This window comes from Theropithecus gelada, chromosome 2, assembly GCF_003255815.1.
Source record: "Theropithecus gelada isolate Dixy chromosome 2, Tgel_1.0, whole genome shotgun sequence".
NCBI lineage: Eukaryota > Metazoa > Chordata > Mammalia > Primates > Cercopithecidae > Theropithecus > Theropithecus gelada.
The window spans coordinates 106527819-106552706 of NC_037669.1; the positions used below are offsets into that span (position 1 = coordinate 106527819).

The 24888-nt window shown below is 42.5% G+C and overlaps 1 protein-coding gene across 3 annotated transcripts in view; it reads left to right on the top strand.

Annotated features, from left to right (window-relative positions):
- Positions 1–24888, top strand: part of ABCC5 (ATP binding cassette subfamily C member 5) — a 101104-nt gene that overhangs the window by 19259 nt on the left and 56957 nt on the right. For 2 of the 3 annotated variants that reach the window (XM_025375650.1, XM_025375651.1), the window contains exons 3-8: positions 14764–14921; positions 15427–15582; positions 16236–16383; positions 21165–21398; positions 21532–21705; positions 22273–22420. In XM_025375650.1, coding sequence (XP_025231435.1) covers positions 14764–14921; positions 15427–15582; positions 16236–16383; positions 21165–21398; positions 21532–21705; positions 22273–22420 — 1018 coding nt within the window. Of the gene's footprint in view, positions 1–14763; positions 14922–15426; positions 15583–16235; positions 16384–18788; positions 18864–19274; positions 20422–21164; positions 21399–21531; positions 21706–22272; positions 22421–24888 lie in introns of those variants that run through there. The other variant, XM_025375652.1, reaches the window with a different exon arrangement.

Below are 24888 nucleotides of genomic sequence, written 5' to 3' on the forward strand. Positions count from 1 at the left end.
CTAACATTGGTGTGCTTCGGTTTCCTTAGCTATAAAATGGGGATACTAGTACCTACCTCAAAGGGTTATTATGAGGATTACATTAGTTAATATCTGTAAACCATTTAAAACAGTGTCTGTTGGTTTGTTATAAATTTGTATACATTTTCTGAATTACCTTTAAGTGAAAAGCTTGCCTTTATAAATGCATACTAGTTATGAGATTTGGCTGTACACAAGGAAGATTGCTATAGCTTCCTTTATTTCTTGCTGATGTCAAGACAACCTGAGGTCCACAAAATGGAAGTGAAAGTACTAAAGTTAATAGCAATTCTCTTTTGCAATAATCCTGGAGCACATATCCTGTAATAAAGTTAATTGGAGCAAACTGGGTAGAAGTCTAATTGCTAGGACCTACATTTTTTAAATCCTGTAACCCCAATGATAGAATTTATCCTAAATAATCCAGAAGGAGAAAAATAAAACTGTAATTGTATGTTATACTATTAATAATAAGCAAAAGCTGGGTGTGGTAGCTCACACCTGTAATCCCAGCACTTTGGGAGGCCAAGAATGGAGGATTGATTGCCTGAGCCCAGGACCTCAAGACCGGCCTTGGCAACATATTAAGAAGCCGTCTCTACAAAAATAAAAAAATTAGCCAGACATGGTGGTAGTGCATGCCTGTAGTCCCAGCTACTCTAGAGGCTGAGGTAGGAGGATTGCTGGAGCTGGGGAGGTCAGAGCCGCAGTGAGCTATGATTGTGCCACCGCATTCCAGCCTGGGTGACAGCAAAATCCTGTTTCAGACAAAAATAATAATAAGCAAAACAGAGAATCTAAACAGAAGTGGAATGGGTAAGATTGCCTCAGTGGTATATCATGTAGCGTTAATTGATGATATGTAGAATGTAAGGTAAAGAAGGTATTTTGAAGGTATTTTCATTGACATGTGAATACTAGGTGCCAAACTCTCTACTATGCCAGAGGCCAGGGATACAAACAACAGGAAGACAGCTTGCCCTCTAGGACCTCTTACCAGAAGCATCCTGCTGTGGTGGTATAGGTGCAGGGAAGACATAGGAGGAAGGAAATGAATGCCCCAACCTTGAAAGAGTCAGAGAAAACTAAAGGAAAGAAGAAATAGTTGAGATAGACCCTAAGATTTATTGGCTAGCTAAATTGGGATAATATAGCTAACATGTATTGAATGTTTATTATATACCCAGTATTTTGCTAAGCACTTTTAATTATCCCATTAATTCCTCTCATCCCTATGTGGTAGGTGCATGTACCACTGTAAAAATGAGTAAACAAACTTAAATCTGTATCTGTCTTCTAAAATTCATGTTTGAAATTACTATGGCCCCCAGCTGTGGGAAGATTCTGCCTATGGAGATCTTCATACTTTAAGGCCATAAGAAAGAAATAGTTTTGTTGGAGTAAGAGAATTCTTTTCTCTTGTTGTTATTATTATTTATTTATTTATTTTTCATGTTAACATTTGAGAGTTCTTGCCAACAGCTGAATGTCTGTTGCTTATTGTTTTGAGAGACCTGTCTCTGAAGGAGCTAGATGCAGATACGGAGTGGGACAGTGGTTTCTTCAAAGGAGAAGATCCTGTATCATACCTGTGTTTCCATCAGATAGTTCATTTTCCTGACTTGGTTAATGTGTAAAGATATGACAACAAGATTGACAGTTTGGGAAAACGTTTAAGAAAGAATAGCAGGGTCAGGATGCGACTTGGAAAGTTCGTTGCTTAGTGTAGCAAGGTTTGATTCTTTTAGATCAACAATATAGACTTTTCCATACTCTTACTGTGAGAATTTCTACTCCATGCTTTGTTACATGAGAATTCTGAGATTAGTGCTATTTCAACCGCTCTTAGGGGGTTTGTCAGGATAAAACTGCACCGAGTGCCTTGTTCTAAAACCAAAGGCAGCAGGAGAGCCCTGAGTGTCTGCCATCAGTAGTGCCACTACAGTATTCATGAGAAACCTGGGAAATGAAGGCTTGCCTGGCAGCTTTCATTTGAATCTCTTAAAAAAGAGCCTTTGAATTTGATGTTTTCCAATATAGGAAGTAAGTTACTACCTAGGTGGTGGTGAAACATGACATAGTTATATATAGTAAAAGCAACAAAAACCATGCAATCAGAGGATTTAAAAAGAATTATTAAGTCCATTTACTTTTCTATGAATAGGTTTTAGTGAAAACTGTCACTAGGCATTTTAGAAATGAAGAAAATGAAATTAGTGTGTTATACACATAGGAATTGGCATTTGTTTTGTTCCCACCATCTGGAATAGTCTTACAGGAGGAGGCACTTGGTAAGTTATTTGTTGAAAGAATGGATGAAGGATGTGAAGATTCTGGTTTCCTATTAATGCTAATATGCCATGCACCTGTAAACATACTGATGGATTGCATGCCAAGTTTTCCTCTTCTGATATATCAAATGATGTTTATAAAACCCTTCTAACTCTTGAACTTGGTTCACCTGGAAAAGCAGAAGAAATAGAATAGCTAAAACAGATTTGAAAAGGAAGGATAAAGTTGAAGGCATCACACTATCCTATTTTAAGACTTAGTTTATAGCTACAGTAATCAAGTCAGTAGTATCAGTGGAGGGATAGACAAATAGATTAATGAAATAGAGTCTAGAAATAGACTCAGACAGGCATGGCCAACTTTTTGACATAAGTGCAGAGCACCTTACTGGAGAAATGGTAATCTTTTCAACACATGATATTGGAACAGTTGGACATCTGTAGGTAGTAAAGTGAACCTTTGCCAAACCCTTACACTTTATACAGAAATTAACTAAAGATGAACCATAGAATTAAATGTAAAATGTAAAACTATAAAACTTTTAAGAGAGCACATAGGAGAAAATCTTCATGACCTGGGGGTTGGAAGAAGAGTTCTTAGGCATGACACTAAAAGCACAATTGGGAAAGAAAAAAATTGGTAAATTAGACTTCAAAATTACAAACTTTTGCTGCATGAATGGCCCTAATTAGGATGTAACATGGCCATAAGATGGAAGAAAATATTTGCAAATCATATGACAAGGAACTTTAATCCAGAATATATAAGGAACTTGCTAAACTCAACACTAAAAAAAAATTCGCTTAGAAAATAAATTGTAATTTCAGCACTTTGAGAGGTCAAGGTGGGAGGATCACTTGAGCCCGGGAGTTCAAGACCAGCCTGAGCAACACAGTGCTGTCTCTGCAAAGTAAAAATAATTAGCTGGGTGTGGTGGTGTGTGCCCGCAGTCCCAGCTCATTGGGAGGTGGGAGGATCACTTGAGCCCAGGAGTTTGAGGCTGCAATGAGCCATGATCATGCCATTGCACTCCCAGACTGGGCAACAGAGCAAGACTTTGTCTTAAAAAAAAAAAAAAAAAGGGCGGAGCAAGATGGCCGAATAGGAACAGCTCCAGTCTCCAACTCCCAGCGCGAGCGACACAGAAGACCGGTGATTTCTGCATTTTCAACTGAGGTACTGGGTTCATCTCACTGGGGAGTGCTGGACGATCAATGCTGGTCAGCTGCTGCAGCCCGACCAGCGAGAGCTGAAGCAGGGCGAGGCATCGCCTCACCTGGGAAGCGCAAGGGGGAAGGGAATCCCTTTTCCTAGCCAGGGGAACTGAGACACACAACACCTGGAAAATCGGGTAACTCCCACCCCAATATTGCGCTTTAAGCAAACAGGCACACCAGGAGATCATATCCCACACCTGGCCGGGAGGGTCCCACGCCCACGGAGCCTCTCTCATTGCTAGCACAGCAGTCTGTGATCTACCGGCAAGGCAGCAGCGAGGCTGGGGGAGGGGCGCCCGCCATTGCTGAGGCTTAAGTAGGTAAACAAAGCTGCTGGGAAGCTCCAACTGGGTGGAGCTCACAGCAGCTCAAGGAAACCTGCCTGTCTCTGTAGACTCCACCTCTGGGGACAGGGCACAGCTACACAACAACAACAACAACAAAAAAGCAGCAGAAACCTCTGCAGACGCAAACGACTCTGTCTGACAGCTTTGAAGAGAGCAGTGGATCTCCCAACACGGAGGTTGAGATCTGAGAAGGGACAGACTGCCTGCTCAAGTGGGTCCCTGACCCCTGAGTAGCCTAACTGGGAGACATCCCCCACTAGGGGCAGTCTGACACCCCACACCTCACAGGGTGGAGTACACCCCTGAGAGGAAGCTTCCAAAGCAAGAATCAGACAGGTACACTCGCTGTTCAGAAATATTCTATCTTCTGCAGCCTCTGCTGCTGATACCCAGGCAAACAGGGTCTGGAGTGGACCTCAAGCAATCTCCAACAGACCTACAGCTGAGGGTCCTGACTGTTAGAAGGAAAACTATCAAACAGGAAGGACACCTACACCAAAACCCCATCAGTACATCACCATCATCAAAGACCAGAGGCAGATAAAACCACAAAGATGGGGAAAAAGCAGGGCAGAAAAGCTGGAAATTCAAAAAATAAGAGCACATCTCCCCCGGCAAAGGAGCGCAGCTCATCGCCAGCAACGGATCAAAGCTGGACGGAGAATGACTTTGACGAGATGAGAGAAGAAGGCTTCAGTCCATCAAATTTCTCAGAGCTAAAGGAGGAATTACGTACCCAGCGCAAAGAAACTAAAAATCTTGAAAAAAAAGTGGAAGAATTGACGGCTAGAGTAATTAATGCAGAGAAAGTCATAAACGAAATGAAAGAGATGAAAACCATGACACGAGAAATACGTGACAAATGCACAAGCTTCAGTAACCGACTCGATCAACTGGAAGAAAGAGTATCAGCGATTGAGGATCAAATGAATGAAATGAAGCGAGAAGAGAAACCAAAAGAAAAAAGAAGAAAAAGAAATGAACAAAGCCTGCAAGAAGTATGGGATTATGTAAAAAGACCAAATCTACGTCTGATTGGGGTGCCTGAAAGTGAGGGGGAAAATGGAACCAAGTTGGAAAACACTCTTCAGGATATCATCCAGGAGAACTTCCCCAACCTAGTAGGGCAGGCCAACATTCAAATCCAGGAAATACAGAGAACGCCACAAAGATACTCCTCGAGAAGAGCAACTCCAAGACACATAATTGCCAGATTCACCAAAGTTGAAATGAAGGAAAAAATCTTAAGGGCAGCCAGAGAGAAAGGTCGGGTTACCCACAAAGGGAAGCCCATCAGACTCACAGCAGATCTCTCGGCAGAAACTCTCCAAGCCAGAAGAGAGTGGGGGCCAATATTCAACATTCTTAAAGAAAAGAATTTTAAACCCAGAATTTCATATCCAGCCAAACTAAGTTTCATAAGTGAAGGAGAAATAAAATCCTTTACAGATAAGCAAATGCTTAGAGATTTTGTCACCACCAGGCCTGCCTTACAAGAGACCCTGAAGGAAGCACTCAACATGGAAAGGAACAACCGGTACCAGCCATTGCAAAAACATGCCAAAATGTAAAGACCATCGAGGCTAGGAAGAAACTGCATCAACTAACGAGCAAAATAACCAGTTAATATCATAATGGCAGGATCAAGTTCACACATAACAATCTTAACCTTAAACGTAAATGGACTAAATGCTCCAATTAAAAGACACAGACTGGCAAACTGGATAAAGAGTCAAGACCCATCAGTCTGCTGTATTCAGGAGACCCATCTCACACGCAGAGACATACATAGGCTCAAAATAAAGGGATGGAGGAAGATTTACCAAGCAAATGGAGAACAAAAAAAAGCAGGGGTTGCAATCCTAGTCTCTGATAAAACAGACTTTAAACCATCAAAGATCAAAAGAGACAAAGAAGGCCATTACATAATGGTAAAGGGATCAATTCAACAGGAAGAGCTAACTATCCTAAATATATATGCACCCAATACAGGAGCACCCAGATTCATAAAGCAAGTCCTTAGAGACTTACAAAGAGACTTCGACTCCCATACAATAATAATGGGAGACTTCAACACTCCACTGTCAACATTAGACAGATCAACGAGACAGAAAGTTAGCAAGGATATCCAGGAATTGAACTCATCTCTGCAGCAAGCAGACCTAATAGACATCTATAGAACTCTCCACCCCAAATCAACAGAATATACGTTCTTCTCAGCACCACATCGTACTTACTCCAAAATTGACCATATAATTGGAAGTAAAGCACTCCTCAGCAAATGTACAAGAACAGAAATTATAACAAACTGTCTCTCAGACCACAGTGCAATCAAACTAGAACTCAGGACTAAGAAACTCAATCAAAACCGCTCAACTACATGGAAACTGAACAACCTGCTCCTGAATGACTACTGGGTACATAACGAAATGAAGGCAGAAATAAAGATGTTCTTTGAAACCAATGAGAACAAAGATACAACATACCAGAATCTCTGGGACACATTTAAAGCAGTGTGTAGAGGGAAATTTATAGCACTAAATGCCCACAAGAGAAAGCAGGAAAGATCAAAAATTGACACTCTAACATCGCAATTAAAAGAACTAGAGAAGCAAGAGCAAACACATTCCAAAGCTAGCAGAAGGCAAGAAATAACTAAGATCAGAGCAGAACTGAAGGAGATAGAGACACAAAAAACCCTCCAAAAAATCAATGAATCCAGGAGTTGGTTTTTTGAAAAGATCAACAAAATTGACAGACCACTAGCAAGACTAATAAAGAAGAAAAGAGAGAAGAATCAAATCGACGCAATTAAAAATGATAAAGGGGATATCACCACCGACCCCACAGAAATACAAACTACCATCAGAGAATACTATAAACACCTCTACGCAAACAAACTGGAAAACCTAGAAGAAATGGATAATTTCCTGGACACTTACACTCTTCCAAGACTAAACCAGGAAGAAGTTGAATCCCTGAATAGACCAATAGTAGGCTCTGAAATTGAGGCGATAATTAATAGCCTACCAACCAAAAAAAGTCCAGGACCAGATGGATTCACAGCTGAATTCTACCAGAGGTATAAGGAGGAGTTGGTACCATTCCTTCTGAAACTATTCCAATCAATAGAAAAAGAGGGAATCCTCCCTAACTCATTTTATGAGGCCAACATCATCCTGATACCAAAGCCTGGCAGAGACACAACAAAAAAAGAGAATTTTAGACCAATATCCCTGATGAACATCGATGCAAAAATCCTCAATAAAATACTGGCAAACCGGATTCAACAACACATCAAAAAGCTTATCCACCATGATCAAGTGGGCTTCATCCCTGGGATGCAAGGCTGGTTCAACATTCGCAAATCAATAAACATAATCCAGCATATAAACAGAACCAAAGACAAGAAACACATGATTATCTCAATAGATGCAGAAAAGGCTTTTGACAAAATTCAACAGCCCTTCATGCTAAAAACGCTCAATAAATTCGGTATTGATGGAACGTACCTCAAAATAATAAGAGCTATTTATGACAAACCCACAGCCAATATCATACTGAATGGGCAAAAACTGGAAAAATTCCCTTTGAAAACTGGCACAAGACAGGGATGCCCTCTCTCACCACTCCTATTCAACATAGTGTTGGAAGTTCTGGCTAGGGCAATTAGGCAAGAGAAAGAAATCAGGGGTATTCAGTTAGGAAAAGAAGAAGTCAAATTGTCCCTGTTTGCAGATGACATGATTGTATATTTAGAAAACCCTATTGTCTCAGCCCAAAATCTCCTTAAGCTGATAAGCAACTTCAGCAAAGTCTCAGGATACAAAATTAATGTGCAAAAATCACAAGCATTCTTATACACCAATAACAGACAAACACAGAGCCAAATCATGAATGAACTTCCATTCACAATTGCTTCAAAGAGAATAAAATACCTAGGAATCCAACTTACAAGGGATGTAAAGGACCTCTTCAAGGAGAACTACAAACCACTGCTCAGTGAAATAAAAGAGGACACAAACAAATGGAAGAACATACCATGCTCATGGATAGGAAGAATCAATATCGTGAAAATGGCCATACTGCCCAAGGTAATTTATAGATTCAATGCCATCCCCATCAAGCTACCAATGAGTTTCTTCACAGAATTGGAAAATACTGCTTTAAAGTTCATATGGAACCAAAAAAGAGCCCGCATCTCCAAGACAATCCTAAGTCAAAAGAACAAAGCTGGAGGCATCACGCTACCTGACTTCAAACTATACTACAAGGCTACAGTAACCAAAACAGCATGGTACTGGTACCAAAACAGAGATATAGACCAATGGAACAGAACAGAGTCCTCAGAAATAATACCACACATCTACAGCCATCTGATCTTTGACAAACCTGAGAAAAACAAGAAATGGGGAAAGGATTCCCTATTTAATAAATGGTGCTGGGAAAATTGGCTAGCCATAAGTAGAAAGCTGAAACTGGATCCTTTCCTTACTCCTTATACGAAAATTAATTCAAGATGGATTAGAGACTTAAATGTTAGACCTAATACCATAAAAATCCTAGAGGAAAACCTAGGTAGTACCATTCAGGACATAGGCATGGGCAAAGACTTCATGTCTAAAACACCAAAAGCAACGGCAGCAAAAGCTAAAATTGACAAATGGGATCTAATTAAACTAAAGAGCTTCTGCACAGCAAAAGAAACTACCATCAGAGTGAACAGGCAACCTACAGAATGGGAGAAAATTTTTGCAATCTACTCATCTGACAAAGGGCTAATATCCAGAACCTACAAAGAACTCAAACAAATTTACAAGAAAAAAACAAACAACCCCATCAAAAAGTGGGCAAAGGATATGAACAGACATTTCTCAAAAGAAGACATTCATACAGCCAACAGACATATGAAAAAATGCTCATCATCACTGGCCATCAGAGAAATGCAAATCAAAACCACAATGAGATACCATCTCACACCAGTTAGAATGGCGATCATTCAAAAGTCAGGAAACAACAGGTGCTGGAGAGGATGTGGAGAAATAGGAACACTTTTACACTGTTGGTGGGATTGTAAACTAGTTCAACCATTATGGAAAACAGTATGGCGATTCCTCAAGGATCTAGAACTAGATGTACCATATGACCCAGCCATCCCATTACTGGGGATATACCCAAAGGATTATAAACTATGCTGCTATAAAGACACATGCACACGTATGTTTATTGCAGCACTATTCACAATAGCAAAGACTTGGAATCAACCCAAATGTCCATCAGTGACAGATTGGATTAAGAAAATGTGGCACATATACACCATGGAATACTATGCAGCCATAAAAAAGGATGAGTTTGTGTCCTTTGTAGGGACATGGATGCAGCTGGAAACCATCATTCTTAGCAAACTATCACAAGAACAGAAAACCAAACACCGCATGTTCTCACTCATAGGTGGGAACTGAACAATGAGATCACTTGGACTCAGGAAGGGGAACATCACACACTGGGGCCTATCATGGGGAGGGGGGAGGGGGGAGGGATTGCATTGGGAGTTATACCTGATGTAAATGACGAGTTGATGGGTGCAGCAGACCAACATGGCACAAGTATACATATGTAACAAACCTGCACGTTATGCACATGTACCCTACAACTTAAAGTATAATAATAATAAATAAATTTAAAAAAAAAAGAAAAAGAAAGAAAAAAAAACATAGAAAATGGGCAAAAGACTTGAACAGACACTTCAGCAAAAAGAATGTAGGGGTGACATATAAGTACAGATAGATGTTAAACATTATTCGTTCACCATTAGGGTAGTGCAGATTAAAACCACAATAAGATTCCATACCACACCTATTAGAATGGCTAAAAGAAAATATAATGCCAATACTGGCCAGGCACGGTGGCTTACGCCTGTAATCCCAGCACTTTGGGAGGCCAAGGCAGGTGGATCACAATGTCAGGAGTTCGAGACCAACCTGACCAACGTGGTAAAACCCCGTCTCTACTAAAAATATAAAAATTAGCTGGGCATGGTGGCAGGCATCTGTAATCCCAGCAATTCAGAAGGCTGAGGCAGGAGAATTGCTCGAACCTGGGAGGCGGAGGTTGCAGTGAGCCGAGATTGCACCACTGCACTCCAGCCTGGGCGACAGAACAAGACTCTGTCTTGGGGAGGAAAAAAAAAAAAGCCAATACCAAGCACTGGTGAGGATGTGGGGAAACTAGATTTCGCATCCATTGCTAGTGGGAATGTAAAATGGTACTGTGGTCAAGTAATTTCAATGACAACTAATATTTGAATCATAAATAATGTCAAGCTGCTTTATATACTTCTTGTGCTGTCAAAAGTTAAACAAGAAGTGAGATCTCCACTTGAAGTCAGGAGTTTGAGACCAGCCTGGGCAAAATGACATCTCTACTAAAAATACAAAAATTAGTCGGGCGTGGTGGTGGGTACTTGTAATCATAGCTACTTGGGAGGCTGAGGCAAGAGAATTGCTGAAACCTGGGAGGCGGAGCTTGCAGTGAGCCAAGATTGCACCACTGCACTCCAGCCTGGGTGACAGCAAAATGCCGTCTCAAAAAAAAAAAAAAAAAAAAAAGTGAGCTCTCCGTTCCAATACAAATTTATAGTGGATGTATTTTCAAACCGCAGTTATAGTTCTAGCAGTGATTTTTAGACCTCAATGATATACGAAGCCAATTTCCATATTTCAAGATCTATGTATTTTGGAATTAGTGGCAATGGTTGTATAGTATTGGGAATATAATTAATGCCTCTGAATTCTATACACTTAAAAATGGCTAAAATGCCAAATTTTATGTTATATATATTTTACCATGTAGAAATAATCCATTTAACTGCGGCATTTGGTAGCTTCCACATAACTTTCCATTGAAAGTGATTAATCTGCAGTGTAATAACATGGTAAAGGTAAATGTCAAGAGAGGACTCTAATATAATTCTATAATGCCTTCCATGAGATAAAAGGCTCAATTAAAAGTGTATATTCCTGGATTTAGCTCAGTATTTGGCAGTTCCTTTTTTTTTTTTTTTGAGACAGGGTCTTGTTCTGTTGCCCAGGCTGGAGTGCAGTGGCGCAATCTTAACTCACTACAATCTCTGCCTCCGTAGTTCAAGAGATCCTCCTACCTCAGCTTCCCGAGTATCTGGGACTACAGGTGTGTGCCACCAGGCCCTGCTAATTTTTGTATTTTTAGTAGAGATGGGGATTCACCATGTTGACCAGGCTGGTCTCAGACTCCTGACCTAAGGAGTCTGCCCACCTTGGCCTCCCAAAGTGCTGGGCTTACAGGTGTGAGCCACTGCACCCAGCCCAGCAGTGTACCTTCATGAAGACATTTGCAAAAGTGGAATTGTAGAATCTCATTGCAAATCAGTATTCATAGATGAATATTTGCAATCAATTTTGATGAAAGGGAAAACTATTTTAAACCCCAGTTAAGTGAAATGTTATTCCCCCATAAAAGAATTTCATTCTTCTCATCAGTAGATGTGTATTATAAAAAATTGTATTCAATTATTATAATCTGAATTGTGTCAACATTTTGTGGAGATTTGTTTTCTCTTGTAATAGGAGTACCTACTTAATATCTTTGATTTTGCCTCTTAGCCCACAAAACTTAAAATATTTACCTCTGGCCTTTTACAGAAATGTTCGTCAACCCCTAGCTTAAAACATTAATTTTTCTCTTTTTCTTCTTTTCTGGTATATGCTTTAAAGGCGATGAAAATCTCACTCTATTCTCTGTTTTAACTGCATCCCAGAGATGCTGATGTATTGCAGTTTCATACTGTTTAGTACAGAATATATTCTGGTTTCCGTTTAACGCATTCTTTTTATTTATTTATTTAAAGAGAGTCTTGTTCTGTTGCCCAGTCTGGAGTATAGTGGCGAGATCATAGCTCACTGCAGCCTCAAACCCCTGAGCTCAAGCAATCCTCCCACCTCAGCCTCCTGAGAAGTTGAGATTATATAGGTACAAATTGTCATGCCTGTTTGATGTCTTCTTTCACTTACATATTACTTAGAAGTATATTGCATAATTTCTGAACATTCAGAGATTTAAAAAATCTTTGTTACTGAGCTCTAATTAAATCCTAAAGTGGTCAGAGTGCATGTATACATGATGTCAGTCTTGAGATTTGTTGAGGTTTACTTTATAGCCCAGCGTATAGCCCATTTTGGCAGATACCCAATGTATATTTGAAGTGACATTTTTCAGATCTTTTGTCGTCTTCTGAAGCTTTGGCTATCCAAATAAGGTTGGTCCCTGTAACATTCTGTACCTACTCTGTACAGATTCCCAGTTTCTACTCACTTAAAATAGGTGTGCTTGTATTTTTAGTGTATATTTCTGCTTTCTCAACCCAGGAGTTTTTTTCCTTCCCCTTGTGGTTATATGCAGCTTATAGGTAAGAAAAACCTTTGTAATGTACTTGAATCTCAGCAGTCCTCAGTTCATTATCAAGTGCCATAGTCCCTAACCATTAAATTAAGTGTTGACCTTATACATAAGGACTTCGTATAAGAATGAGTTCGTTTCTTGTTGACTCCTGTCATGTTGTACCATTGTTCTCTTCACACTGGTCTGACTTGCCTTTGACAAAAGGAAGGGAGTGTGCTTTGCATGGCTGTGTGCTTTCCTAATACCAAGAAGCTATCTAAAGATACTTAACTGTGCTGTGAACTAAAGCTATTGTGTTTGATCTACCCAGCCATCCAGCTGACCCCTGTATACAGAATTCTGCCTGTTCAGTTCTGTTAATGTTTAAGTTGCCTCTGTTCTTTGGTGGGAAAAGAGGTGATGTATAAAAATTGACTGCTTTGTATAAGGCTTGGTGTGTTAGGTGCTAAATCACTTAACTTTTTCTTGATTTGGGGATCTATTCTCCTTGGTTTTTTTTGTGTGTTTTGTTTGTTTGTTTTTTCCCTTCTTTTAGAGACAGAGTCTTGCTCTGTCACCCAGGCTGGAGTGCAGTGGTGTGATCATAGCTCATTGCAGCCTCCAACTCCTGGGCTCAAGTGATCCTCCTGCCTCCACCTCCCAAGTAGCTGGTACTACAGGCACACATCACCATGCCTGGCTGATTTTTTTACTTTTTGTAGAGACGGTGTGTTGCTGTGTTGCCCAGGGTGGTCTTGAATTCCTGAGCTCAACCGATCCTCCTGCCGTGGCCTTCCAAAGTGTCAGGATTATAGGTGTGAGCCACCATGCCCAGCTGAGATCTGTTTTTTACTATTTCACAGTAATTGCTGGAAATATTTGTAATAATGTGACTTTCACTGCTAAGACAGAAAAGGAAGATAAGGAAATTGAGGAAAATGAAGCTTCTGCTTCTATAACAGGAAAGCATAAACTTTTGAGTTACTTTTAGAGTAAACGGAGATAAGCATGTCTAGATTCTTGACCCACCCTCTTCTGCCACAGTCAGACTTAGAATGCACTTTTGCATGCACTTTTGTTAATCTAATTAATGATCATTTATATGCTTTCTAGTTAGTCAATACGTGTAACTTTATATTTCAGCTCATGAGAGCTTCTGCCCTCTGCTGCAGGGAAGTGTATAGCTCTTAAGCTGTGCAGCCAGGATGAGAACTCATGTTCTGTTCTTCCTGCTACTGATGAGACAGGGGAGGCACATGTACATCCAGGCTCTTTCTGCATGGCAGGGCTGTTTAATTAGGGCTGATGGAAGTTTTTGTCATAGAAAATGGGCAATCAGATTTGCAGTTAGTAGTGAAATAATTGACTCTCAATCCATATTGGGAAACAGAAGATAAAACGTTGGTAATAAAAATGTAAATTTTAGAACATAGAACACAAAGAGTGGACCATAAACCGGGCGCTGCAACTCACACCCATAATCCCAACACTTTGGGAGGCCGAGGCAGGTGGATCATGAGGTCAAGAGATCAAGACTGTCCTGGCCAACGTGGTGAAACCCCATCTCTACTAAAAATACAAAAATTAGCTGGGTGTGGTGGTGAACGCCTCTAACCCCCGTACTCGGAGACTGAGTCATGAGAATTGCTTGAACCAGGCAGGCTGAGATTGCAGTGATCCAAGATCACGCCACTGCACTCCAGCCTGGGCAACAGAGCGAGACTCCATCTCAAAAGAAAAAAACAAAAACAAAAACAGGGCCAGGCACGGTGGCTCATGCCTGTAATCCCAGTACTTTGGGAGGCTAAGGCAGGCAGATCACAGGGTTAGGAGTTCGAAACCAGCCTGACCAACATGGTGAAACCCCACCTCTACTAAAAATACAAAAATTTGCCAGGCTGGTGGCACATGCCTGTAATCCCAACTACTCAGGAGGCTGAGGTAGGAGAATTGCTTGAACGTGGGAGTTGGAGGTTGCAGTGAGCTGAGATCGTGCCACTGCACTCTAGCCTGGGTGACAGAGCGAGACTCTATCTCAAAAAAACCCAAAAAAACCAAGAGTGGACCCTAATGTAACCTATGGAACTTCAGTTAATAATGAATCTGTATTGGCTCATCAATTGTAACAAAGGTACCACACTAATGGAAGATGTTAATAATAGGAAAAACAGATGGGGAGGATGGGGGAGGTACAGAGGTATATGGGAACACTCTGTACTATCTGATCAGTTTTTCTGTAGAACCTAAGAGGCCAAAAAAAAGAAAACTGTTTAAAATTTTTAAATATCTAGCTTACTGTTCCCCAGTGGGTTCAAATCATACAAAGTTAGTGTTTAACCTCCTGACCCTTGCTTGGGATTTCTCAGTTAAGATGGGTCCAGTTTGCAGTTTGAGCCCGTTTCATCAGTTCCGTTTGCCTCTTGCCCGTGTGTTAACTGTGCTCTTGCCTTTCTCCCTATCTGCTGGAATAGTTGGAATGCCAAGATGCCTTGGAAACAGCCGCCCGAGCCGAGGGCCTCTCTCTGGATGTCTCCATGCATTCTCAGCTCAGAATCCTGGACGACGAGCATCCCAAGGGAAAGTACCACCATGGCTTGAGTGCTCTGAAGCCCATCCGGACTACTTCCAAGTAAGACGCCCTGCCGGCTGATGACATGAAGCATCAAAGGCATTTTTTTTTTTTTTTTTTTTTTTTTTTTTTGAGACGGAGTCTTGCTCTGTCGCCAGGCTGGAGTGCAATGGTACGGTCTCGGCCCATTGCAATCTCCGCCTCCTGGGTTCAAGTGATTCTCCTGCCTCAGCCTCCTGAGTATCTGGGACTACAGGCACCACCAAGCCCAGCTAATTTTTTTGTATTTTTAGTAGAGACTAGGTTTCACCATATTGGCCAGGATGGTCTCAATCTCCTGACCTCATGATCCGCCTGCCTTGGCCTCCCAAAATGCTGGGATTACAGGTGTGAGCCACCACACCCGCCCCATCAAAGCCGTTTTAGAACATTCAGGCCAAGATTAGATCAGCTGGGGAGACCTGTCTTTAGTTAAGAGCTCTGTTCACTAAACTCTGTCTTTTAAACACGGGCTGCCCTCTCCGTGCGTGTTGATAGCTTTGTGATTTCGGTTTTCTCTCCTTAGACACCAGCACCCAGTGGACAATGCTGGGCTTTTTTCCTGTATGACTTTTTCGTGGCTTTCTTCTCTGGCCCGTGTGGCCCACAAGAAGGGGGAACTCTCAATGGAAGACGTGTGGTCTCTGTCCAAGCACGAGTCTTCTGATGTGAACTGCAGAAGGTAGGCGCCTCTGGTCCACCCTCATCTCCCCCATGCTGGGTGGGCAGGGCCTGAGCTAGGAGTGTGAAGTCCACAGCTCTGTGTCTTTAAAGAGCCAAGCTGTCCAGTGGAGGGTGGGCGGCCTGGGGATGACTTTCTCTTTGCTCTTTTGCTTTATCTCCTATTTCACCTTTGATCCTGTTTTAACCACGGGCTTTCTCTCTCTCTCTCAGCCCCGCTTCTCTTCCTGAGTCTGCAGGGAGATTATGTTGCTGCCTTGTGACAGAATACATTTTTGTGGTAGCTGATTGTCATGATTAAAATCTAGTTTACAACTTCACATTTTACTACAGGAACCTTCAGAAAGGGTCGGGGGCCCCTGAAAAAGGAAGTTCTTATTCACAAATTGCATTCAGGGATCATTTCCTGGGTGGAAAGAAAGGCTTTTGCTCTCATCATTTTCTGTATCCTGGGAGGCTCCCTATACAGGGTAAATATGTAGTTCCCCAGGAAGGGTATTTTTTCCCAGAAGGTGAAGACTGTGTACATAATTTTAAAGGAGAGACTTATGTGAGTGGTGGCAAAACCTGGAGACAAAAAGTGGTGGCAGGCGGGGAGCTAGGTGTGCCTTTCCCCCGGGGAGATGTGTAACGAGGACGTGTGCCCTTATTAAGACTAGAGAGACTGTGGCAAGAAGAACTGAATGAAGTTGGGCCAGACGCTGCTTCCCTGCGAAGGGTTGTGTGGATCTTCTGCCGCACCAGGCTCATCCTGTCCATCGTGTGCCTGATGATCACGCAGCTGGCTGGCTTCAGTGGACCAGTAAGTTCTAACCATCCTTTCCGACAGTCTCCAGGGGCCCGGCCATGGCCAGCTCTAACACTCTTATTCTGTTCCAGGGGTTGTGCTCAGCTTTGGGCTAGGTAGCAGTCTTAGAGATGCCTTCAGGACTGTTGAAAGGGGTCGATGGATTTTGGAGTGAATGGTGGCTTGGCAACAGCTGGAAGGATGAAAGGGCAGTGTTGCCAGAGAAGAAATGGAACTGGCTTGATTTCTGGGCGGGGGTAAAATGGAACTGATTCCAGTTCTGCACAGGACTGTGCTTCTCGGTTGTGTGTTGACATGAAATGATAGTCGGTGCAGGCAGATGTGTCTTGCAGTGCTGTGAGTGGGTGAGAGCACATTATGTGGCCTGGGCTGGTGAGCCAGCACTGGGGACATACCGAGTGCCTGGAGGCAGAGTTATCACATGTTTGGCGGGTCCGTGGCAAATAAGCCCTGAGAAAACTAGAGGACTGTCGAGGATTTTAGAGTCTGACCTGGAGTCCATTTAAGTTTGACTTATAGTGTAACTGTGTGGCAAGCGTTGGGGTGGCAGCCGTGGTTTTCCCCAGTCTGTACTGATGCAGAATAGACAAGAGAGCCTTTGACATTCACTCTGTTTCCTGGGCACCTGTTTCTTACACTTGCTGTGCTGCCTTTCACTTGAGACCTTGATTAAATCTATTCTCTACACATTTGCCTTGAGGCATCGGAGCAGTAGTACTGCTTGTACTGTGCGTTTTCCGTGTGTGGGTAAAGCTGGAGGTTCATGGTTTTGGTAAGTATGTGCCTCAGATGCATGGTGATTAGGTAAAACTAATTTGCAGTTTTGTTTTTGTTTTTGTTTTTTTAATGTTTGATGCCTCTTGTTAAAGTTTTGATCTCTTTTCTGAAGCAGAGAACACTACTTTTCTGGTATTGGGTTTCTATATTATTAATAATTGACCAACTAACATACTTTATATAAAAGTTTTAAGTAAGAAGGACCATGTAACTGAAATGTTGTGTTATGTAATTTACCAAAATGGCAAACACTTTCATAGAGCCAGCTTCCCCCAAGAAGAGCTTCTGTCATTGTTTCACTACAGGGCTGGTGGCTGCTCTTACCTCATAGAATTCATTCCTCTGGGTAGCACCCTATGCAGGCTTTCCGAATAAAGTGATCATGGGCTTTCTTGATTCCATTTGGCCAATGCAAGAACTTCATTGACTCCCCTCTAAAAAAAAATTCCATGGATTGTTGGGATTTTTATTTTTATTTTTTGAAAAAAAGTTACCTATCCATATTCAGCTTGGTGGCTTCACGGTCACTCCCCCTGAACATTCGTATATTCCGTAATCTCTCATTTATGGTGCAGAACACTGGGATATTAACCTCTAGGAAACTGTTCTAGCTGCCAGGGAAAGCTAAGAGCCCTCCTTTCACAGGAAAGCAGCAGCGTGCTTTTTCTTCTCTCTGCCCTTTCAGGGAAGAGCATCTTAAGGCCAGTGTTATTTCATGGGATTCTGTCCTGGAACTGAGAAAGCAATGGACTCATCCATAGTGTCTTATACATTTAAAAGTGTAAATAATACACACTTCCTTTTTTGGAACTCCAATTCTAATATGTTTCTTTTCCATTGGAAATTGAAAAACCAGGCTGGTTTTGAGATTAGTACTAGCAGTGAGTAAACCTCCTCTCTGTGGCCTTAAATCCTTTTGAGGAACATTCGTTTTAGATTTTTGCAAGTTTCCTAATCTGGCACGACTTTCAAACTAGCTTAATCTGTCCTTACAGAAACCTGTATAAGGACAGACTGCCCACATACGGGCTCCCCAAATAAAACGGCATTTTTATTTCTTGTCCCTGCTCGGGTTTCACCGAACCTTGGTAGCCATACACAGAACAAATGAAACACAATCAAGTTGTTGTGCTGTGTTTGTTTTTACCTACCGGCCAGCTGATGCTGACATTTATACACCAAGATGATCCAAGGCTTTGGTGATGCCAGTGGACTAGCGCCATATGTGCAGGGTGCCTGGGGGTCATAATAATGTTCATGGAGTACCAGACTCTCTAACAGTATGGTCCTGTGTAGCCACATTGCTACACTTACAGAGATGCTTTGGGGCCTTTTTGGATTGAGACAGTTCTAAAAGACCAGGCCTCACCTGTGATCTGTGTATAAAGAATTAGCATCGCACCTAGATCTGCAAGAGAAGGCCGCCTCCTGCAGTGCTATCTCTTGGTGAATGCTAACTCTGCCCGAGGGCCTTTTGGGGAAAGGACAGTGTAAAACCCTTAGAGAGGTAAGTTTCCCACCCTTCCAACCTCTCTCCACCTGCAGCTTGCTTGGTGCTGTCAGGATCTGGATTTGGGGGGAGTCTCTCTGTAGTGGAACCAGTGACAGAAGCTGTTCTTTAGAATTTTCAGGATGGCTGTATTCTGCGGTCAGAATGAGAGAGTCAAGCTGGGCAGAATCTCTCGCCAAGAGTTCAGGTAAGGTAATGTTTATTCACTGGGAATGCTTTCCACAGCCAGACAGCTATGCTAACAGTCTCAGGTTTTCTTCCAGTTTGTTTAGATTTAAATGATACGTTTGTAACTTTTTAAAAACTAAATTTTGGTTGGATTTTTCGTGGAAATCTCTTTTTTCTTTATCCCCTAAAAAATGGTTTGAAATGTCATTGTTATTTAAAAACCCGATGTGTTGGAACTTCTTTAATCTGCTGTTTCCTCTTCCCCCCCCCCCCTTTGAAAGTTTCGCATAGTATAAACATTCACTCTGTCTTTTACCTTCCCTGCTCCTCCCCTCTGGGAGGCGCTGATGCTATTACCTGGTGCTGAAAAATGGCACTCTAAAGGTATGGGAAGGAAGGAGCCCAAGGCAACCACCTGCTGTCCTTTCAGCCTTCCTTTGGAGACTGCTCCATCAGTGCTGAGGTGTGTGGGAACAGGCGTCACTGCACCGCCATCTTACTGAGTTGCTTCACGTGAGGAAAAGGGGGCTTTGGCCCTGTGACTCAGTTCCACATTTTGGATTGCATACTGGAAAAGAAGCCAATCTTCTTGCTAGTAAACCAGCAACCCGGCTGTATACAGTGGTGACCCAAGCAATGGATATAAATCTAAAAGTCTGAGGGAGGGGAGAGGTGGAATACAGTAGTTCTTGGAATCTGAAGTCTCCTATTTGATCAGGTTATTTCCTGGGACTTGGCAAAAATCTGATTGGTGGGGATCTCCTAGGACCTAGTGGACATCTGGTATTAATTTAATCTCAGGAAAAACAAGAAATTAACCCAGAGAGATTCTGGGTTCTGGAATTCAGCATAGCTACCTCCGGACCGTGGTGTCTGGCCTCCATTTTTATCTGTCATTCAGCTCTGACTTACAGCTGCAGTCACCTTTGCTGTAAGGAACCTGGGTATAGGGGTGGATGGGCTTCACGTTAATTTTTTTCTTCCTTTAGGGTGGGGGATTGGTTTGGCTTTCTTTTGTTGTTGTTTTTTGTTTTATTTTTGTCAATCAAGATTGATTTTTAGATGCAAGGACTTGAAAAGACCCAGAAGGATGCCACCAGTTTTTCCTTGAGGCCTAGGATTTTTTTTTCTGTCCCGAGCAGAGGTAATTCCTCACAGCTTAGTGCACCCGTGGCACCAGCCATTTTGAGCAGAGCACCTCTTTGGGGAGCTTTTCGTTTTGTTTTGTTTTTAATTCTCTTTCCTTAGCAGCAAGGTCTTTTTTCCTAGAGAATCTACTCCATTGCAGAATCATTGCAACCTCAGGAGCCCTCACTGATTGAGTGCTGTCAGCCTGATATACTACTTTGGACTCTGGAAACAGATATGGGTTCTATTCTCTATTTCTACTGTGTGTCGTTAAACAACCGTCGGAGGCCAGTTGACCTGTTAGATGGCTAGTCCTGTATAATTTGACTCTGTATGTTTCAATGTATGTTACTGCAATGCTTCACCTGCTGTACAGTGTTTGTGAGATGCTCTTTGAAGATGGTACTTTTATATTTTTTCATTTTCAATAAAAGTACATTCCTTCCCACTTCCTGGTATTTAATACTGTTGCTGAATGTGCCTTGTGTGAGTGTGTGCTCCGGCGTTGCAGGACCTCAGCTGGAGGTGGCACTCGGTGGTTCTTGGGGGCTGGCCGCCTTCCCTCTGCAGGTGGTGTTACACATATACTGCCTGAGGTAACATGTTTTCATTTTTGGGAGGGAGTTGGGAGTGGGGTGGGCCCATGGGAGGGTCTCTGGAGTTTTGATAGCCTGCTTTGTTTGCTCTCTTCTGTACTATTAAACTGCTGATGTTTATTTTCAGGAATGTTTTGCAAATGCACTTCTCACTCTTCCCCAGTACAACTGTAGGTACACTGTTCCTTTTTATCAAATAAGCACGTTTGAAATGATCCAAAAAAAGGTCTTAATTTCATGTAAAGAAATGTATCCATGTGTGGAGATACTGGAATAAGGTCAAAGTTGTACTTTTGAATGACCATGTGTTTAGAGTTAACTTCAGCTCATTGATAGGTTTATGTTACATTAGAAAGAGTAATGGTTTTGATGGTGTCCTGTAAGGAAGAAAGTTTTCAATTAGACCTAGCTCCTGCAGAATGCCCTGAGGAAATTACTGCAGGCAGCTTGTAATAACTGGGTCCTCCAAAGTTTTGTTTTGCTTGCACACTGGTCCCTGAGTGGAGCTGCCTACTCTTTCCAACTTAACATAAAACTATGGCATTGTGTGTGAGTGCCGTGGAGATGTTGACATTGGTGTGTATCTCTCCCTGTAGGCCTTCATGGTGAAACACCTCTTGGAGTATACCCAGGCAACAGAGTCTAACCTGCAGTACAGCTTGTTGTTAGTCCTGGGCCTCCTTCTGACAGAAATTGTGCGGTCTTGGTCGCTTGCACTGACTTGGGCATTGAATTACCGAACCGGTGTCCGCTTGCGGGGGGCCATCCTAACCATGGCATTTAAGAAGATCCTTAAGTTGAAGAACATTAAAGAGAAATCCCTGGGTGAGGTGAGTGAGGGGTGTTTGCTTCACAGCAGAGGGCAACTTCCTAGCTTGAGGTTCGTTCCTCTAGGGCCCTGCCTCCTGAGGTGAATGAACCATGTCCTTGCAGGGCTCCCTCACTACTCTTTGTATCTTACAGCTCATCAACATTTGCTCCAATGATGGGCAGAGGATGTTTGAGGCAGCAGCCGTTGGCAGCCTGCTGGCTGGAGGACCCGTTGTTGCCATCTTAGGCATGATTTATAATGTAATTATTCTGGGACCAACAGGCTTCCTGGGATCAGCTGTTTTTATCCTCTTTTACCCAGCAATGGTGAGTAAGCCTCCCAGCTGAATCTTGGCAGTTTCTCCTTAGGAAATGAGTTACTTCCATTGGGTTATAGTAGGCATTGCTGAGGTGTCACATCTCTGATTGGAAATTTCCTCAAAGCAGATTAAATCTAGAGCTAGATAGCGCTTGCTCCGTTGGGACAGAATTTTGACTTGAGAGGAGGTAAGGTGTCATTTGCATGAAAAAGAGTCTGAATGAGAAGGCCAGCCAGTGAGCCCTGTCTCACTTGACATAGGAGTGTTTGAGTCACTGCGCTGGAGTTGGTGCTAAGTGATAGGGCCCTCCTGCCTCCCCTTTGGAAACACGCAGTATCTGTGGTCACTATTGAGAATAGATACTTACTTGTCTTCATTGCCTTACAAAGAGATAAGAATTCAGTAATGTTTTATTACAGTTCAATAGGTCACTTTTATGAAAGACAGTACAGCTACATAACATCCTAGGAAACAGGATTATATGCTCATTTTATTGAGAATGACCTTAAGCAGATTAGGTAGTTCTCAAGTTTGAATGAGCTTTAATTTGGTGTGGCATCGCTTTTCCTTTCAGATGTTTGCATCACGGCTCACAGCATATTTCAGGAGAAAATGCGTGGCTGCCACGGATGAACGTGTCCAGAAGATGAATGAAGTTCTTACCTACATTAAATTTATTAAAATGTATGCCTGGGTCAAAGCATTTTCTCAAAGTGTTCAAAGTGAGTTTAAAGATTTCGTATGTGCATGTGATAGAAGGACTTTGGATTCTTTGGGTCTTATTCGCACACTTGGCTTTCTGAACACATTACATATTAGGACTAGTGTCTAGTATATCGTAGGACATAATATCATAGAATCTTTGTGTTCAAAAGGGATCTTAGAGGTTTGAACCCATAACCTCATCTCACTGATGAGGAAATTGAGACCTGGGAAAATGGATTTTTCCCAGTTAATACACAGCTAGTTACGAATAATTCAGTTTCAAAGCCCCCTGTGTATATTCTCATCATGCCCATGATTTCCCAGCCTGGTCATGAGGCTTTGAGGTAAGCTGGGAGTCAGGATGGCTGGATGCTGGTCCTAGCGCTGTCAAATATGTAAGTGCCAATAAAGCTAGGAGAAATAGCACAGATGGGGCATTCAGAAAGATCTCCACACAAGTTGAACCAGTGTGCCTTAAAACAGATGAAATTGAAGCAGGAGATACTTAAAACCAAATGCATAGATACTTAATTTAAATAAAAGAGATGGAGCTGTTGGTGGACCTTAACCTCATTAGGAGCTGAGTCCAATGCTGTAAAACAGTCAGTACATTATAGGTGGAGTAGAAATACAGTGTTCAGGTCGGGCGCCAGTGGCGCACACCTGTAATCCCAGCACTTTGGGAGGCTGAGGGAGGAGGCTCACCTGAGGTCAGGAGTTAAAGACCAGCCCAGCCAATATGGTGAAACCCCATCAGTACTAAAAATACAAAAATTAGCTGGGTGTGGTGGCATGTTCCTGTAATTCCAGCTACTTGGGAGACAGAGACAGGAGAATGAATCACTTGAACCCAGGAGGCAGAGGTTGCAGTGAGCTGAGATCACGCCATTGCACTCCAGCCTGGGTGTTGCAGTGAGACTCTGTCTCAAAAAAAAAAAAAAAAAGAAAAAGAGAAAGTGTTCAGAGCAAGGCAGCTGTTTTCCTTTCATTGAGTAACCTTCAGGAACATGATGTCCAGTTCTGGAATCTACATTTGATTTATGAGGGCTGTTAAGCTAAGAAGCATCCAGAGGAGGTGACCACTCAAGAGGTGCCCCCCAGTGGATGGGGCTGCCTTGTTAAACAGTGAGTTTGTTTCTACTGGAGTGGAACAAATGGTTTCTGAATGGACAGCTGCCAGCAGGTTGATGGCAGGATGGCTGCCAGTGGTCCTTCTGGCTCTCTGATTCTATAGTTTTATGGTCTTTTTTCTGAGATTCCCCTCATCCATCAGCCCCTGACTGGTATCTTTACCTGTAGGTATTAATTTGAAGAGAGTGTTCTTACTCATTATAGACATGGCCAAGGTGTATAATAAATGTTAAAGTAAGGAGTTCAGTGTTTTTATGTGACTTACAAACTAGCTGTGAAGATAGTTCCCCAATGCCTTAGGCAGTGGTAACACCTTTAAGGTCAGTGCATAGCCTCTTAGAAGAATTAAGTATTTGCCAGGTGCGGTGTTGCATGCCTGTAATCCCAGCACTTTGGGAGGCTGAGGCGGGTGGATCACCTGAGGTCAGAAGTTCAAGAGCAGCCTGGCCAACATGGCAAAACCCCTCCTCTACTGAAAATACAAAAATTAGCCAGACGTGATGGCACAGCCTGTAATCCCAGCTACCCAAGAGGCCAAGGCAGGAGGATCAGTTGAACCCGGGAGGCAGAGGTTGCAGTGAGCTGAGATCACACCACTGCACTCAAACCTGGGCAACAGAGTGAGACTCCATCTTAAAAAAAAAAAAAAAAAAAAAGTATTGTCCGGGTGAGGTGGCTTATGCCTTTAGTCTCGACGCTTCGGAAGGAGAGACAGGATCACTAGAGCCCAGGAGTTCGAGACCAGCCTGGGCAACGTAGTGAGACCTCATCTCTACAAAAAATAAAACTTAACTGGGCATGGTAGTGCACATCTGTGGTCCCAGCTACTTGGGAAGCTAAGGTGGGAGGATTACTTGAGCCATGGAGGTTGAGGTTTCAGTGAGCCATGATTGTGCCACTGCACTCCAGCCTGAGCAACAGAGTGAGACCTCGTCTGAAAAAAAAAAAGTATCTTATTGTTCTGCTTCCTGCTCCATGGTCTTCAGTACTGTATGGTTGCTTTGCTAATAAGGGGGTTGATTTTGCAAATATTTAAGAAAAATCATTCTGCCTATAGAAATTATATTTCACCTATCTTCCAGTTGTCGTTACTGCATTTTTATATGGAAGCTTCTATGCCACTGCCAACATACAGCAGGCACTCTACGAAATCTTAGTTACCTCCCCACCGCCTTTCTTTTTTTTTTTTCCTTTTGAGACAAAGTCTGGCTTTGTCACCCAGACTGGAATACAGTGGTGCAATCTTGGCACACTGCAACCTCCACCTCCCGGGTTCAAGCGATTCTCTGGCCTCAGCCTCCCAAGTAGCTGGGATCACAGGCGTGTACTAACACACCCAGCTAATTTTTGTATT